This window comes from Pan paniscus, chromosome 2, assembly GCF_029289425.2.
Source record: "Pan paniscus chromosome 2, NHGRI_mPanPan1-v2.0_pri, whole genome shotgun sequence".
NCBI classification, from domain to species: domain Eukaryota; kingdom Metazoa; phylum Chordata; class Mammalia; order Primates; family Hominidae; genus Pan; species Pan paniscus.
Window position 1 is genome coordinate 122,987,911 of NC_085926.1, and position 15,888 is coordinate 123,003,798.

At 46.0% G+C, this 15,888-nt stretch overlaps 1 protein-coding gene across 3 annotated transcripts in view; it reads right to left on the minus strand.

Moving 5' to 3' along the window:
• HEG1 (heart development protein with EGF like domains 1) overlaps positions 1-15,888 on the minus strand; it is a 90,175-nt gene that overhangs the window by 26,369 nt on the left and 47,918 nt on the right. For all 3 annotated transcript variants that reach the window (XM_034957247.3, XM_034957246.3, XM_034957245.3), the window contains 4 exons: positions 13,211-13,314; positions 10,208-10,266; positions 9,803-9,963; positions 5,637-5,771 (listed from right to left, as the gene is read on the minus strand). In XM_034957247.3, coding sequence (XP_034813138.2) covers positions 5,637-5,771; positions 9,803-9,963; positions 10,208-10,266; positions 13,211-13,314 — 459 coding nt within the window. The remainder of the gene's footprint in view (positions 1-5,636; positions 5,772-9,802; positions 9,964-10,207; positions 10,267-13,210; positions 13,315-15,888) is intronic.

Below are 15,888 nucleotides of genomic sequence, written 5' to 3' on the forward strand. Positions count from 1 at the left end.
CTGCTGACACCCTTCCATGAGAAGGGGGGAGCTGTGGGTGACATCTTCTGGGGCACAGTCCTGGTGTGTACCCAGGTTTTCGTAACAGAATGCTCACCCTAGAGTCTGTGTAGGGGATTTCGGACATATCTAGATGTGTACTAATCGGCACCTTGCCCAAGAACAGAACTTTGAACCCTCGGGTGGTGCGGCTCATGGAACGCTACTTCACTGAAGCAGTTGCAGCCTGGCCATTTCCCTGGATCAGCAGTTCCTGAATTTATGTGATCACAGAACATTTTCAACACAACAATAAGATGACAGAACACCATGAGCTATAATGCATGCTTGAATGAAAGCAATGAAAAATGGCCTCACAGACAAATTCTCTGCTGCAAGGAATGATAAAAATGTGATATACAGGGTTAATGTACGAGATACATTGCATAAAAGATCCCGAATAAGAAAAGGTACAGAGTGTAGAGCTGCAATACTTGATGGGATGGCAGACGTGCTAATGGTGAGTTATGGGGGCCAGTAGCATGCATGGCTGGGGGTGAGGAGGGGCAGGGGGCTGGCGAGTGATGCCCTGCGGGCTGGGTCCAGCGTCCTTGTGCGTGATAACCTTCCTCATGACGATGTGTTGAATGTTCTTCCTCCTACTTTCTTAATGTTAGCAGCTGAATGACTCTGGCATGTGCTTTATTGTTACAGACTTTCTATTAACATATCACTAGAGTGTTGTGGAATACAGTTTCAAAAACACTGTTCTAAATCATCTGTAATGTGTCTCACGGCAGATATTAGAGAGCTGTGCACCTGGACAGCACTGTTTTGGCCCCACAGTATCACTTTTCCTGAGCTACATTCTCTTGTATTAAGGGCTTTTTGTTATAAGCGGCAGCCATGGGAAAGTCCCTGTGGTATTTATTTGGGGATGTCATGGACTGCTTTGCTACAATACCACTCAGTAACCTCTTGACGAGGATGCCCCAGAGAAATTGCTCTTGGCCCCATTGTTTTAAAAGACAGGGATGCTCCTGAACAGCTGCTTTTTAGGGACCCTGACTCTTTTCAAAGTCATGTTTCCCTTTTTGCCTCAGTGTCCGGGAACCTCAGCACTTAAGTGAGGGGCCTTCTTTTAGCAAGCGTGCAGGACCCTGCTGTGTCTCATTCTGCATATTCACTTTCCTTCTGGCCTCAACAAAACAGTCCGTTAATTTCCCCTTTAACCTGATTTACCTTTTACATATTTTAAAATCTTATATTATCAAATCAGTTTTCACTAGGTGCTTTCACTTTATGCCACAGGTAGAGCATAATTGCATCCTGTTTAGGGAAGGAGTAACGAGGCCCCATCTCCCAATCTTTGATACCTGAGTTCTCTGCTGGCCTCACTCAGGTGGGGCCTTCTCTAAGGAGGCAGCTGAGTGCTCCTGCCTCTCCCATGTCCGGTGGCCCTCCTCCTGTGTATGCCTCTGCTTCATACTGCAGCAGGTCGTGGGAGTGGGGGAAGCTGCCCTGGATGATCCGTGGATGGCTAACGCTGCGGGGCAGCCACCGGAAATTGCTTGCTTCTTCAGTGACTCCTCCCCACCCATCTCGGCACTGAGGCAGGCTGATGTCACACCAGCCTTTTCTATTTTGAACACTTCTTCCTGGAAATGTTTTTACATCCAATCTCCCCACCCAACATTAGACTTCATCTGCTGGGTGGAAGTGCTCCACTCCATGGCTGTCATCCAGGCAGATGTAAGGTCCATCTGTTGTCCTGCCCGCGAGCTGATGGGTTGGGCTGTTGTCATTTTGTATCAGAAGTGACCTGGCTCCCTGATGTCATGATATTTCTCTATTTCAAATGGGCTCATTCCGTTACGCATCAGTGGTTGAGTGCTACTGTGCCGTGGCACTCTTCTGGGGAAACCTTGTCAGTGAGGTGCTCCTGTGCTCCTTAGGACCCAGCTTCTCATCTCACTCACCCTAGAGCAGCAGTCCCCACGTTTTTGGCACCAGTGACTGGTTTCATGGAAGACATTTTTTCCATGGACCAGCAAGGGGGTGGTCTTGGGAAGATGGTCTCGGAATGAAGCTGTTCCACCTCAGATCATCAGGCATTAGATTCTCCTAAGGACCACGTAACCTAGATCCCTCACATGTGCAGTTCACAACAGGGTCCACACTCCTATGAGAATCTAATGCTGCCGCTGATGTGACAGGAGGCGGAACTCAGCTGTGCAGCCCAGTTCCTAACTGCACCTCCTGCTGTGCAGCCCGGTTCCTAACAGACCACAAACCGGTAGGGTTGGGGACCCCTGCCGCAGAGGTATTCTGACCACAGAGCACTGAAGATGAAATGAATTTGGCAACAGCTAGTATATATTCCCAAATTGGGCTTCCCCTATTGCCATAAGACACAAGTGAATTCAAGTCTTCTGGACTTAAAAATAGAAATAAGTAGATGGTGGCATCTTTTTTTTTTTTTTGGAGACGGAGTCTTGCTCTGTCACCCAGGCTGGAGTGCAGTGGCGGGATCTCAGCTCACTGCAACCTCCGCCTCCTGGGTTCAAGCGATTCTTCTGCCCCAGCCTCCCTAGTAGCTGGGACTACAGGCATGCACCACCACGCCCAGCTAATTTTTGTATTTTTAGTACAGACAGGGTTTCACCATATTGGCCAGGCTGGCCTCAAACTCCTGACCTCCTGATCCTCCCGCCTCAGCCACCCAAAGTGCTGGGATTATAGGCGTGAGCCACTGTGCCCAGCTGACAGTGGCATCTTAAAAACTCTTTTGTTCCCTTGCAGGAAATTATATCTAGCCATGTCAATCTTTTCCCATCTTATTTGCTGCCTTATCATCCACTCGTTCGTTCAACAGACATTTGCTGAACCCTGCACTGCTCAGGACATGGTTCTAGCACTCAAGGCAATGGCAGTCGGATTAAAGAAAGAGACATGCAAACAGGTTGTGAGAATTCACTGCCAGGTGTGGTGGCTCATGCCTGTAATCCTAGCACTTTGGGAGGCCGAAGTGGGTGGATTGCTCGAGCCTAGGTGTTTGAGACCAGACTCGGCAACATGGCAAAAGCCCATCTCTACAAAGAATACAAAAATTAGCTGGACATAGTGGCAAGGACCTGTAGTCCCAGCTACTTGGGAGGCTGAGGTGGGAGGATCACTTGAGCCCAGGAGGTCAAGGCTGCAGTGAGACTTGATTGCGCCACTGCACTCCAGCCTGAGTGACAGAGCAAGGCTTTGTCTCTAAAAAGAAAAAAAAAAAAAAAGAATTAATCATGATGCCTGCATGATGGAAGGAAGCTAAGAAACCTATGAGAGGGATATCTACTTTGATTTTATGTGTAGCTTTGAAAGTCTGGCAAAGACATTTTCTGTGAGACACCAAGCACGTTGTGTGTGCATGTGTGTGTGCGCACGCACACGCTGCAGAGAACATAGAGACTTGCTAATGTATAGGTTGAACTGCAGTGATTTAGAAAACACACACTCCTCTATCCTCTATTTATATTGAGCCTTGATTTGAGGTGTCAGTGCTCCAGCACTGATGGCCAGAAGATGTCACTGCTAACCCATCAGAACCCAGCCTAAAGGGCTGTGGCCCAAGAAGCTCCGGAATCCACTCCTCAGAGGCCTGATGGTGCAAATACTGCTGAGAAAGGGCTTCACGGGGTCTCAGCAACAAGCCCAAAAGCGAATCAAGGTTTCCTTATGCTGCTTCTTGGGTCCTCACTTGGTCAACATAAGGTTGCTGGTGCCTGTGTCAGCACACTCAGTAAATCTTTCACAGCTATTGTTAATGCTAGCCTGTAACTGAAACAATTACAAAATTGCTGACTTGGAAACAGAGGAAGTGGCGCAGGCCAGCCAGAAGCAAAGGTGATAGGGCCATTGTTGAGACACTGTTCACAGGGAACACCACAGCACCATGCCCATACCTCTGCCCACCTTGTGTCATCCCCTGTCAGCAGCACAGCGCCCCAACACACATGGATGTTAGCCCAGTCCCCTTCCCATGTGAAGATGGGCTCAACTCCTCATTTGTTTTCTTTTTTTTTTGAGACGGATGTTGCCCAGGCTGCAGTGGTGCAATGGCGTGATTTCGGCTCACTGCAACCTCCACTCCCCGGGTTCAAGCGATTCTCCTGCCTCAGCTTCCCGAGTAGCTGGGATTACAGGCATGCGTCATCACACCCAGCTAATTTTGTATTTTTAGTAGAGACGGGGTTTCTCCGTGTTGGTCAGGCTGGTCTCCAACTCCCGATCTCAGGTGATCCGCCCGCCTCGGCCTCCCAAAGTGCTGAGATTATAGGCGTGAGTCACCACGCCCGGCTCAACTCCCCATTTCTAAGAGGTGCAAGGAACACTTTGCATTAAAGCAGATAAGATGGCATGAGGAAGCATCATCTCTTTGTAGCAATGTGGCAGTCTGGCACGGCACTGAGACATGCTGTGTGCTAGTCACACATCTGGACCTAGGCCCAACACAGAGAGTTGGCCCTCCCCTTCAAAACCCATCACAGGTCCCGCCTGGAGAGCTGATGATGCGCACTTGAGAAGAACTTTGTATCCAAACCTAACAAAGTCAGAGGGTCTGAAGCTCAGGATAAGAGTGCTGCCCTGAAACATATTTTTATCTGTGATGAACAAGTCCTCTCATGGGAAGTCCTGATGGAGAAAAGTGGCATGTCACCTCGCCCCAGTATGTGATTTTTATTCAGATTCCAGTAACATCCATTGACATCTGTCACCAGCAAGGTGTTGACTGAGTAGGAAAACTGGCCATCCATGATGGCCTTTATATCGTTAGTTTTTCTGGTGATTGCAAGTTGCAGCAGCCTTTTATAAGTCAGGGTGCGTGGTGCTCTTGGACCTGAATTAATTTTATTTTAAAGCAGTATTCTTGGACTACATTCTTTGAGCAGTTTTTCCCTCAAACTAAATGAATTTAAGCCTCACCTTAAAGGTTAGTAGAATTAGATTTCTGCTCTCAAACACTTCATGAGACCTTTAAAACCAGAACTCATTAATTCAACAACAACCTGGACCAAATACAAGAGCAGATGCTGACAGCTTACAAAGGGCCTCTATATCCACTGCCTTCCTTAACTCTTAGAATAAATATCCAACAGAGGATCACCATACCCGTTTCTCAGAAGAGGAAACCGAGGCTCAGAGAAACAAAGTGACTTGCCCAAGGTGATACATGATCAGTGAGGCAGAGTCGGGCTCTGACTCTGGCCTCAGCTGCCTCTGAAAGATATAAGCCTGACCCCATGCTTGTACTTCCACTTTAAAAGATTAGCAGACAATAGATAAAGCTTTGGGAATTAAAACAATAATTTTTCTAACTTCCTTTAAATGGAAAAAAAAAAAGAAAAGGCACGGCTACCACAGGCATTCCATTCTGTCTTCCTTTGAATTTAATTGGCCAGACCAGCATGCACCAGTCAAAGATAATGCTATTATTCCAAGGAGATAATGTATTCAATCCTGCCACGAGCAAAATAACAAGAACCAGTTACCCTCAGTTTAGAATGGTCACGCCTAAGCAAAGAGAGAGAGAGAGAGAGCAAGAAAGAGAAACAGAGCACCAGGCAGAGTCCCAGGACTGGGCACAGAACCCCAGGTGAAGCTGTGGCTACCTCGGCAGGAGTGGTCCATCTTGTTGAACTGAAAGTATCCCGACTTGCACTGGCACAGGGCAACGCCGTCCAGGTCAGTGCAGATGGAGGTGTCTTTGTCACATTCGGGACTCTTCCGCTTGCACAAGCTGCCCGCTGGAATGGAAAAACAAGACAGTGAAACAAAACAAAACCTTCTCCACTTCAAACCTTAAAATCTCCTCCACTTCAAAGCTCATGTGTCTGCATGAACTTTCTATTTCAAGAGGCTGAGAACAGTTTTCCGAAAAGTCTCCACAGAGCAACACTCCTCTCAGGAGTCCATCTGTACTGCCTTCTGCCACTTCTTCTCTGATCAGCCGCAGGCTGTGCACCAGCGTTCCCCATTGAAAACACCCTCACAGCGTGCCACGGACCCACTGAGAAACCAAATTGGAATAAACAGGCCCTGTTCACTCCTCTGGTGCTCACTGCAAATACAGCCCTTAACGGCCCTGTGTCTTCCAAAGGACTGCGGAGGAAGGATCAGCACAACCAGAAAATACGGCTGAGTTCTTAGGAAGCCGAGACTTGGACTAAGAACAGGAGTGCAGGCCAGACCTGTCTCAAGTGGAAGTACATCTCAGCTCTGTGTGTCTGCATGGCCTAAAAAGGGACCTAGCACCACTCCCTGTGGCAGGGTGGCTTGCTGTCCTGACAGCGTGCTGCCTACAAGAGACTGGTGATGAGGAGAGATCTGAAAGACAATCTGCTTGCCCCGGGCTGTAGTGTAATTCTGCTTATCAGGCAGTCTCCCCCACTCCACTGATGGGTTCTCGGGGCTTCTTCATCTCTGGGTCTTCAGTGCCTCGCACAGGGACTGGTTGGTACACATGGCAGCCTGTCACTGACCAGGCAGAGAGAAACAGAGGCAGGCAGAGAAGGAGCCCATCTTTCAGGCTTGCTACCTTGTTCACTTTAGGGCCTTATTCATCTCATGGATGACAAAGAATCATTTCATTATTATCAGAAAGCATTTCCTGTGGGGCATATGGCCCTCTGTGAAGTTGTGTACAGCAGACACAATGAGGGTGCATAGGCCTCCTGTGTATATGGGGTAAACAGAGAATAGAACAAAAATAGGAAACCAACTGGATAGTGGATAGTACCTTATTTACACCCATGTGCAGGGCAAGGCAAGCTAGATATTTGCTGTTGTTATTGGGGGGCAAGCTCAAGTTCAGAATGGGAAGAAAGATGCAAGGGGAAGGGCCATGTATCTATTGTGCAGGGAGGAATGGCTGCCAATTTTCCAGGCATGGTCTCCCATTTCCCACCCAAAGGAGGAAGCCAACCTATTCAGAAGCCAGGTACCCCTTTTAATGCTGCAAAACTGCCCCTGCCCAGGCAGGTTTTGGTGACATGAGCTGCCACCCCACATGGGGTTCCTGACATCTGCCCCCTTTTGTGAGTCCTGAGAGCTCAGGACCGGTAGACAGCCTGGTCACACGAGGTAAGCTTAGGACACAACTCTAGTTCTCAAAGCTGAATTTCCTGCCTTTATCAGTGGAAGCTAGCGTGCTCAATCAGAACCACATTTGTATGTGTGATAGAATTTCCTTTGTTTATTGTAAAAAGTTTGTATTTAAGGGAGAAAAATTAAAAATGGAAAATCTCACCAGGCAAACACTGCAAAGCTGGCACCAGGGAGGTAATGAACTTCCACAATCCCTCATCTCAACTCTTTGAAGGCTTTGCCAGTCCTCAAGCCTTAATATAAAGAAATTCCTCCAGGGCAGAAACCTGTCCAGGCTGACACTTGCCTTGTCCAGCAGCCAGCCAGAGTTGCCTGGCCTGATTAGATATTTTCTGGAAGCCAATGTCACGTTTTCCTTCCACCCTGCCCATTAATCCAGCCTGCTGGCAAATCACTCTGCTGGAGCAACTGCGCCCTGCACAGAAGCAGATCCATGCAAAAGCATGGGACACAGGCCCTGCCTCTGCAGTGGAGGAGTTGCTACCCTACAAATTCTCAAAGAATATTCTACCGTAAATCCATCCAATAGGACCACGTAGAATCCCATTTTCATATAAAGCCTGGCAATGTGATTTTGCTACATTCACAATTCCCATGGTCTTTCCTGGGCATAACATCTGCCAAAACAGACAATGAGACTCTAAGTAAATCTAAAGCTGAGACATTCCATGGGGGATTTCCAAAGACTAAACCTCTGGAGATGACAAGAGCTGAAGTTCTTTGAAAGGCAAGGAAGTGGATGTTTTATGAAGTGAAGACAGAAAATCCTCCTTTCCAATGGCAGTGTCCAGAGTAGCCCAGCACTGCCCTTATGCTGGAAACACCCAGATGTCAGAAGCTGTCAAGGCCACCTCTCTAGTACTCAGAAAGGTTAGCATGAGACCAGGCTGGTCTTGGCAAAACCTGGAGAAGACCTGGGAGGAAAAACAGGGAAACAAGCCTGTTTTTTTCAGCCAATATGCATAGCTGTCTTTGTTCTCATGGGCTCTGAAAGGAGAAGTAAATAGGAACTTCGGCAAGGCAGCAAGGGTGAGAGGTACTTTCCCATAAACCATATACAAGCAGTCGGAAGAATGGGAGTCAGAGGGAGGGTAGGGCTGCCATGAGCAGGCTCTTTCAAATCCAAATGGCTGGCACTTGATTTGCAAGGCACTTGATTTGAATGCATTTATGGGGCACAAAAAGTAACCTGGTGCAATGTTGATCACATAGAATGTACTCCATAAATATTTAGTGAACTGAAAGGTGACTTTCCTACCTCACTGGGGAGGACAACTTGGTACCCTTGAATCCTTGTCAAGAGAAACAAAAAAGTAAAACCATAGAGTCTCAAAGTTTCGAGCATGATATAATGGGGCATGACCTTTCTACCTCACTCCCCCATCAATAGTAACTTCAACTTCAGAAAGTTTAGCTTTTTTTTTTTTTTCTCAAATTAATAACTAGCCTTAAATGGGCCAAGCTCCAGCTCTTATCCCAGAATGAAGGGCTAACAATCTGGCTCCCAAGCTCTGTAATATACAGGCCCACTCCAGAAAGCTCTCTTGACTGGCAGTTATGGAACCCAGGCCCACTGGGAATGTCAATGTCATGAATCTACCAGCAGACTGTTACAACCTGATATCTTCTACTCATGTCCAGCGTCTGGATGCCAGATGGGCGGTTTAGACTAGATTCTCCATCCTTTGCCAGCCCTACTTGTGTAGTAAAATGAGCTAACTTTGATCATGTAGCATGTGGCAACAGGGACAAGCCCCCTTTGCAAAGAAGTACTTTAGATTCCAGTTGAGTTTTCCTGTCCTGGAGGTGAAACTTCTCCTCTAAGACCAAAACTTCCCTTTTGAACTTGTCTCCAATCCCTTTCTTCATTTGCCTCACACCAGAGGCACTATAGAAGCTTTTGACAAAACAGACAAAGCAAGAATGAGAAAAGGAAAATAATTGTTTATGGCGCCACTGTGGGCATTCTGGCCTCCATTCTTCTGGTTTTGTTTCTGTGCATTTATAATGTGCAAACAAACAAACACAAAGGATGGGTAATACTGCACATGCTTTTTTTTTTTTTTCACCTAATAATGTATCATGATGAAGGTTTTGGTGGTGGTTGTTTATTCTGTTTTTTTGAGGCAGGGTCTCACTCTGTGGCCCAGGCTGGGGTGCAGTGGTGCAATCATAGCTCATTGCAGCCTCGAACTCCTGGGCTTAAGGGTACCTCAGCCTCCCATAGTACTGGGATTACAGGTGTGAGCCACTGCCTCTGGCCAGATGAAGGTTTTTTTGGGTCATTGACAAGCATGTACATTCTGTTTCCCCAAAGACAGCAGGAACTTTTCAATGGAAAAAGAGTGATTTCTGCTTTCTCACATCAGCTCCTATGCCCCTCCCCCTCCCACATCAACACTGGATAAAATAAACAGAAGGAGCTTCATGCCAAGGACCAGGTGTCTTCAAGGCTTGTGTACAGGACTCTGGGTGTGTGCGTGCATGTTTGTACATGCATGCACACATAAAAGAAGATGCATGTGCACAAAGGTCTTTGACTTAACACCCATGCCAAAAATAGGCTCTGTGAGGGCCTTTCCTGGGCCTGAGCCCTGGATGCCTTGCAGTTCCATCTTAGGTCTGTGCCTAACTATATGGGTAGGGTCCTCCCAGAGGGCTGCCCTCTTACCTCTAAAGATCCGCCTCTGAGATCCCAAGAGCTGGCAGACCTCGGCAGAGGACTTGCAGGAGTTGACACATTTCTGCATCCTATCAGCCAGGTCAAATAGCGTCACATTGGAGGCCAGGGAAAAGGTTGTTTGCAGTGAGATCACCACCGCGTTGGACTCCCTATAGGCAAAGTTTGTGGGTTTTTAACAGCCCTGAAATGACACGTGGGTCCCAAGGCTTTTGGAAATGAATGTCATCGCCATTCACCAGTGACGGAATGGGAGAGCATGAAGGTCAGTGACCTTGGCCCTGGATTGCCCCATGGCTGGGTGAAAACAGCCCGGTTTTGTTGCTATCACCCATGTTAGAACAGCCTCCCCTTTCTACAGACTAGTTCACAAGCAAATATAATTCTGTTACTTACCTAGAAGCGTGAACTGTAGATTGGATGTAACTAGGTAACGCTGAAAAACACATATTTAACTGAAAGGAAGAACAAGCCTGTCGTTAACAGTGAGTTAGACAAAAGCCTTGGACCTAGAACCAGTTTCCTATTTTCAGGATAAAACAGGCATTTTCCAGCCATCAAGTTATCAGCACGCGGCTTTGCACAGAAGTGGTGTCCTTTTTTTGTTCCCCTCTTAAATGCCTTTCTGTTGTTCCACGAGTACAAAGAGAAAGAGGCAGAGAGTAAATCAGTGGGGAAAATCTTGGCAGGAAATGATGTTCAGAATAGCACCCTTGGATGCAAAACATCTTCAAAGAAGCAGCTCTCTTTTAAGGCCCAGGGTTTCAAACAACTCAGAGGCAACTGTTTATTTGGACTTTGCATAGTGAACGAGCTGCACTGGAAAGGCTCCTTTCAGCTACCCTAGGTCTGACAGGCCCTACATAGACGCCTCATAATCTACAATGAGTTGACCTAACTCAAAGACAGGTCTTCTTCAAAAAGGCTCTCCGTGAGAAATTACATTACGTGGGTCAAGAGCCCCTTTGTTGAGAGCAAATTAAGAGCTACTCTCCCTATGTTTGCCTTGTGCCCTTGGAGACGGCAGAAAATCCCTCTGCAGCATGAAATATCAGGCCTGCTTCCCTGCTACCCTGCACAATAGGAGCTATCGAGACTCCTTTCCCGGAGTGGAGGGTCTCAGTACTGGGCCCAGTGCAGACCCACCTGTCTTCAAGGCCCGTGTATCAGATACATGCCACTCTGCAGAAGACGGAGGCAAACATGGGACATTATCAAACCCTTTTTATGACATCAGTGTATAGCCTAATAGCAATGATTTATTATTGTTGTTTTATTATTAACCTGTTTTTCCAGGTTTGGTAAACAGAACACCTCGGGAAAGAACATTTGAGTGGCTTCTTCAGCCAATGATGGATTAATCTTCACTCTTTCTTGGGGACAGGTATGTTACATCACCAGTAAATTATACATTGATACTGGGCAAAAAATAGCAAGTCAAATAAGTCACTGAGCGCCACGTAATGCAAAGGACTGCACTTCTGCACAGGGTTCTAAATCCCTGTATTATCTTAGCAGGAGATATCCACCTGAAGCACGATCAACAGGCAGCTGTGGCGAACGGACAAGGTATAGGATTAGTAGACATAAAATTCTGCTGTGTAGTAAAGAATTTAACCTTGGCCCCAGGGAAGTCAGGCCTTTGCTCTTGGATCCTGGGAGGCCATCTCTAAGCCCTTGGAATGTGCTGTCTAATAAAAACTTCTTTGTTTACCTGGGGGTGCTGGGCCATGCCAGAGTCCAACAATGTGATTTATGGTGGGGTTGGGTAACATGGTATCAGCTCAACCTCTAGAGGGGCTGGAGATTGAGGTCAGCCACATGACAAAGCCCCAGTCAAGGCTCTGGAGAGCTTCCGTGGTTGGCAGTACTCCCTGCATACTGGACACACTGTTGCCAGGAGGAGTTAACACTGTGCATGACTCCTCAGCGGGAGGACAGCTGGAAGCTCTGCATTTGGAACTCTCCCGGACTCTCTGCCCCGTGCATCTCTTTCCTTGGCTGATTTTAAGCTGTTGACTTTCACTGTAATAAACAGTAGCTGTTAATATAATCGCTTTTAGTAAGCTCTGTGACTCTTCTAGTGAATTATTGAAACTGAGGGCAATCTTGGGGATGCCTGAACTTGAAATTGGTATCAGTAGTGATGGTGGTTTAGTGGACTGTTCCCCAACTTTGCACCTGCTCTGCGTGGACTCAGGCAATGTCATTCACTTCCAGACCTCCCGGGGTTCTATCTGCAGACGTGCTGGCAATGGCTGTTACAGGAGTGCGCCATCTGACATCGTCCCTATCATGAAGTGAATGCTCAGGAGATAGAGAAATAGAACTAGATCCGTATTTTACACAGATAAAGTCCAAAGTCCTATAGAAATGTATAATTCCTAGCTAATATACTAACTCTTATCCACAAAGAACAAGTAACATTGAGATTGGAAATCAATTCATCTCTAAAGTTTTTTAATGGCAAATTTCAATTTTCTGAACCTAGAGTTTAAGAACTCACTGTATAGATAAGTCAAATCTCTGACTCAGATAGCAGTTGAGAAGCAAAGTTTATTATATGAGCTTCATTTTCCTGTCTTCTTTCTTCCTCTCCATTTTCCTTTTTAGTTGTTTCTGTTTTGGGGGGTTTCTTTTGTTTTTGAGACAGGGTCTCACTCTGTCACCCAGGCTGGAGTGCAGTTGTTCGATCACGGCTCACCACAGCCTCAACCTCTGGGGCTCATGTAATCTTCCCACCTCAGCCTCCTGAGTAGCTGGGACCACATGTGCACGCCACCAACCCTAGCTAATTTTTGTCTTTTTTGTAGAGACAGGGTCTTGCCATGCTGCCCAGGATGGCATTTTTCTTTAAAAAAAAATTCTGATAAAAAGCGGGCAAAGAGGGAAAGAAGCAGAATCAAAGACCCCTTGGTCATCTATACAGTGAGTTCTCAAACCCTAGGACATCAGGATTAACTGCTGCACCTTTGGCATTCCTTTGAGGAAAAAGAGTATCATTTCCCTAAGTTCCAAAATACAAGAGGAAAGTCACACAGCCTGTTAACAGCAGATGGGACCGTAAGATTTTTCTGGGTCTTTCCTCCTCACCAACAGCTCCTGCTGATGCCTGTCATCGGCATGTCTGTAACTATGAGTTTGCACATGGAAAAGAAACACAAAGGTGCAGATAAAGACTGTGCATGAGGACACATTTGAAGAAACTCTTCTACTGGGCACAAATACCTCACTTCCATTTCTGAAAGGCTTTTTCTTTAACCAAGAAGTTTCCCTTCCAAATATAACAAAAGTGAAGAGCCCAGGAGACACAGCTGACCCCTAGGCAGTCCCCTCTTGGAATAAAATCTGTTCTAGGAAACAAAAGACGAGTAGAAAGATGCCATTCAGGACACTTACCGTTTTGGTGATCTCATTTTCAACTTCTTGTAGGTCTGAATGTTTTTCCACAGTTGTATTCAGAAAAGTTCTCTTTAATTTAAACTCTGTCACGAAGGTTCTAACTGAAAATGAAAATGTAACTTGTTAGATTACACAACAGAAGAACCTATGCAAGGCTGTGTGTTTGCAAATCTCTGGGGTGTCCGGCTTTACTCCACCTCACAGGACAATCTCTGCATTTCTTTCTCCTTATGGATGGAGACTCCCTCTCCCTCTTCTAGATTTTTCTCTAGCAAAGTGAGCATCTACTGGACTGTGCTGAAGGCTTAGATTGAGCAAACTTTTGAGAGAGAGAAACTCCAAAGAGCCTTTTTTGTATGTGCAAGGCTGCTAAGAGAAGGAGCCTTAGCAATGTCCCTAGGATGGCCTCCCGCACAATAGATGCCCAAGAAAGCTGCTACAAAGAAGAAAGATGAACAGGTCTAAACAATGTCATCCTAGGAGGAGGGAGGGAGATGTGTTAGACACTAAAAATGCTCCTCAGGCCTCATCAGGCTTTCAACAGAGGAAAGCTCTTGTCCTCTGAGGTCTCCAACTGAGTCATGCCCACCACTTCAAGGGGGTGCTTCAGTTTCCTCTTGTCCTTAGAGCCACACCCATCCAAACCCCATTCCTCTTGGTCAGAGGAAATTCCCATTTTATCATTGATAAAGGGGGCTTCCAGAGGTCAGGCAACTTCCTAAGAAAGCTCACCCAGGCTCCCAAGGGCCACCACTGGCATTGGAGCGTATGCGTGTCCATCTTCAAAGCTCTCCTTTCCCCTATAACCTCTGTGCCCTGAGGAATCTGATATCCTAAGGACACCCAAGGGGCTTGAGAGAAAGAAAGGTGCCCAGCATGTGTCGTGGGGCTATACTCCATGGGGCTGCCGACTCCATGATTATAAGCCACATAATGAAAACAGCCCATATTCAAGACACTGTTGGGTTCGGAAATGAAAAAAAGCACCCTCATTTTCAAGGCCCATTTCACTCATAAAATAAAATTCCAGTTAACATCAATTTGTGCTGATTGAGCCTGAGGGGAACGGGACTTACAAATGGGCAGGCAACCAAAATTTAGTATGGTGTGTTTTATTGCTGGCTCTTATCTTCCTTTATATTAAATGCTTATCTTTCCCTCCGGATGGAAAACAAATAACTCAAGACACAGAAGTCCATGAAGCTACTCTTTCCCCGAAAGCTTGCATGCCGAATTGAGAAAAAGACCCACAAATGAGCCAGGGAAAACATTTAACATCTTACACTTACTGTCTAAAGCGCTTAATCCTTACTTAACATCTTTTTGCTTGTTCTACAGTTCAGTGAAGCCAGCTGCTTAGGACTCTTTCTGAGCAGCAGGGAGCTCTCTGAAAACATTCTTGGCCAAATGAAAGCATTTCAGCATGCTCTAATTTGCATGTTCCTCTGATGTTTATGAACAATGAAGCTAAATGACTTGAAAAGGGAAAGATGATTGTGAAGGCGATAGTGCTGCTCTCCTCCTGAGCTGTGCTACCTGTGGAACCCTCTGCACGCAGGCTTCCAGAACAATGGTCCTGCTTCTTCACTTTCTCATCTCACGTGTCTAGGCTGATACCCAGACTCTCTGTATAGAAATTCACATCGCAAATGTCAGGTACGTAGATCTATTCTGAGTCAGGACAGTAAACGTGGCATCTGCTTTTGGTGTGAATATAAAGATATATCAGTTTCATTCCAAACCCTGCACTCACTCCAGGCAGAGTTTTTTGTTGTTTTTTTTAAAGACACTTACACCTTTACGCCTGCAGTTACAGCACCTGGCTTTAAGTAGAATTTTTACTTCCAATTTACATGTTGATTTCCCTATGTTATCTAAATGATTTTTTTGGGAAAGAGCCATAATTATTACTTTGTATTCAGCACAGTTTATTGTTTTCAATCCTTTCAATTCTGGTCCAGGAGTTTGAAGACTAAAGTTAAATGATACCTCCCATCTGGACAGCTCTTTACCATTTTCAAAGCTTGCTCAAATATATTACTTTACTTGATCTTCACAATAATCTTGAGTGGGAAGCAGGACAGATGGTAATCTGATTTTACAGATGAGGAAATATAGGGCTCAGAAGCCATGTGCTATAGGTGGTGGCCCTGGAGCTGGAAGCAAATCATTTGAGTCCTGGGCAAATACACTTTCCCCACAATCCTTAAAAATAAAATCATTTCCACTTCTCTATTCTTAAACTGAAAACTCCTGGCAATATCTTAGTGCGTGGCTAAATAGTTTACTAAAATGCAAGTAAATTATTAGAATAAAAGAAATTCTTTTTTTTTTTTTTTTTTTTTTTTTTTTGAGACAGAGTCTCACTGTGCAGCCCAGGCTGGAATGTAGTGATACAATCTCAACTCACCACAACCTCCAGCTGCCGGGTTCAAGCAATTCTCATGCCTTGGCCTCCCAAATAGCTAGGACCACAGGTGTGTGCCACCATGCCTGGCTAATTTTTGTAATTTTAGTAGAGTCAGGGTTTGACCATGTGGACCAGGCTGGTCTTGAATTCCTGATCTCAAGTGATCAGCCCGCCTCAGCCTCCCAAAGTGTTGGGATTACAGGCATAAGCCACTACACCAGGCCAGAATGAGAGAAATTCTTGATTTTGACTGATGTCTCTATTT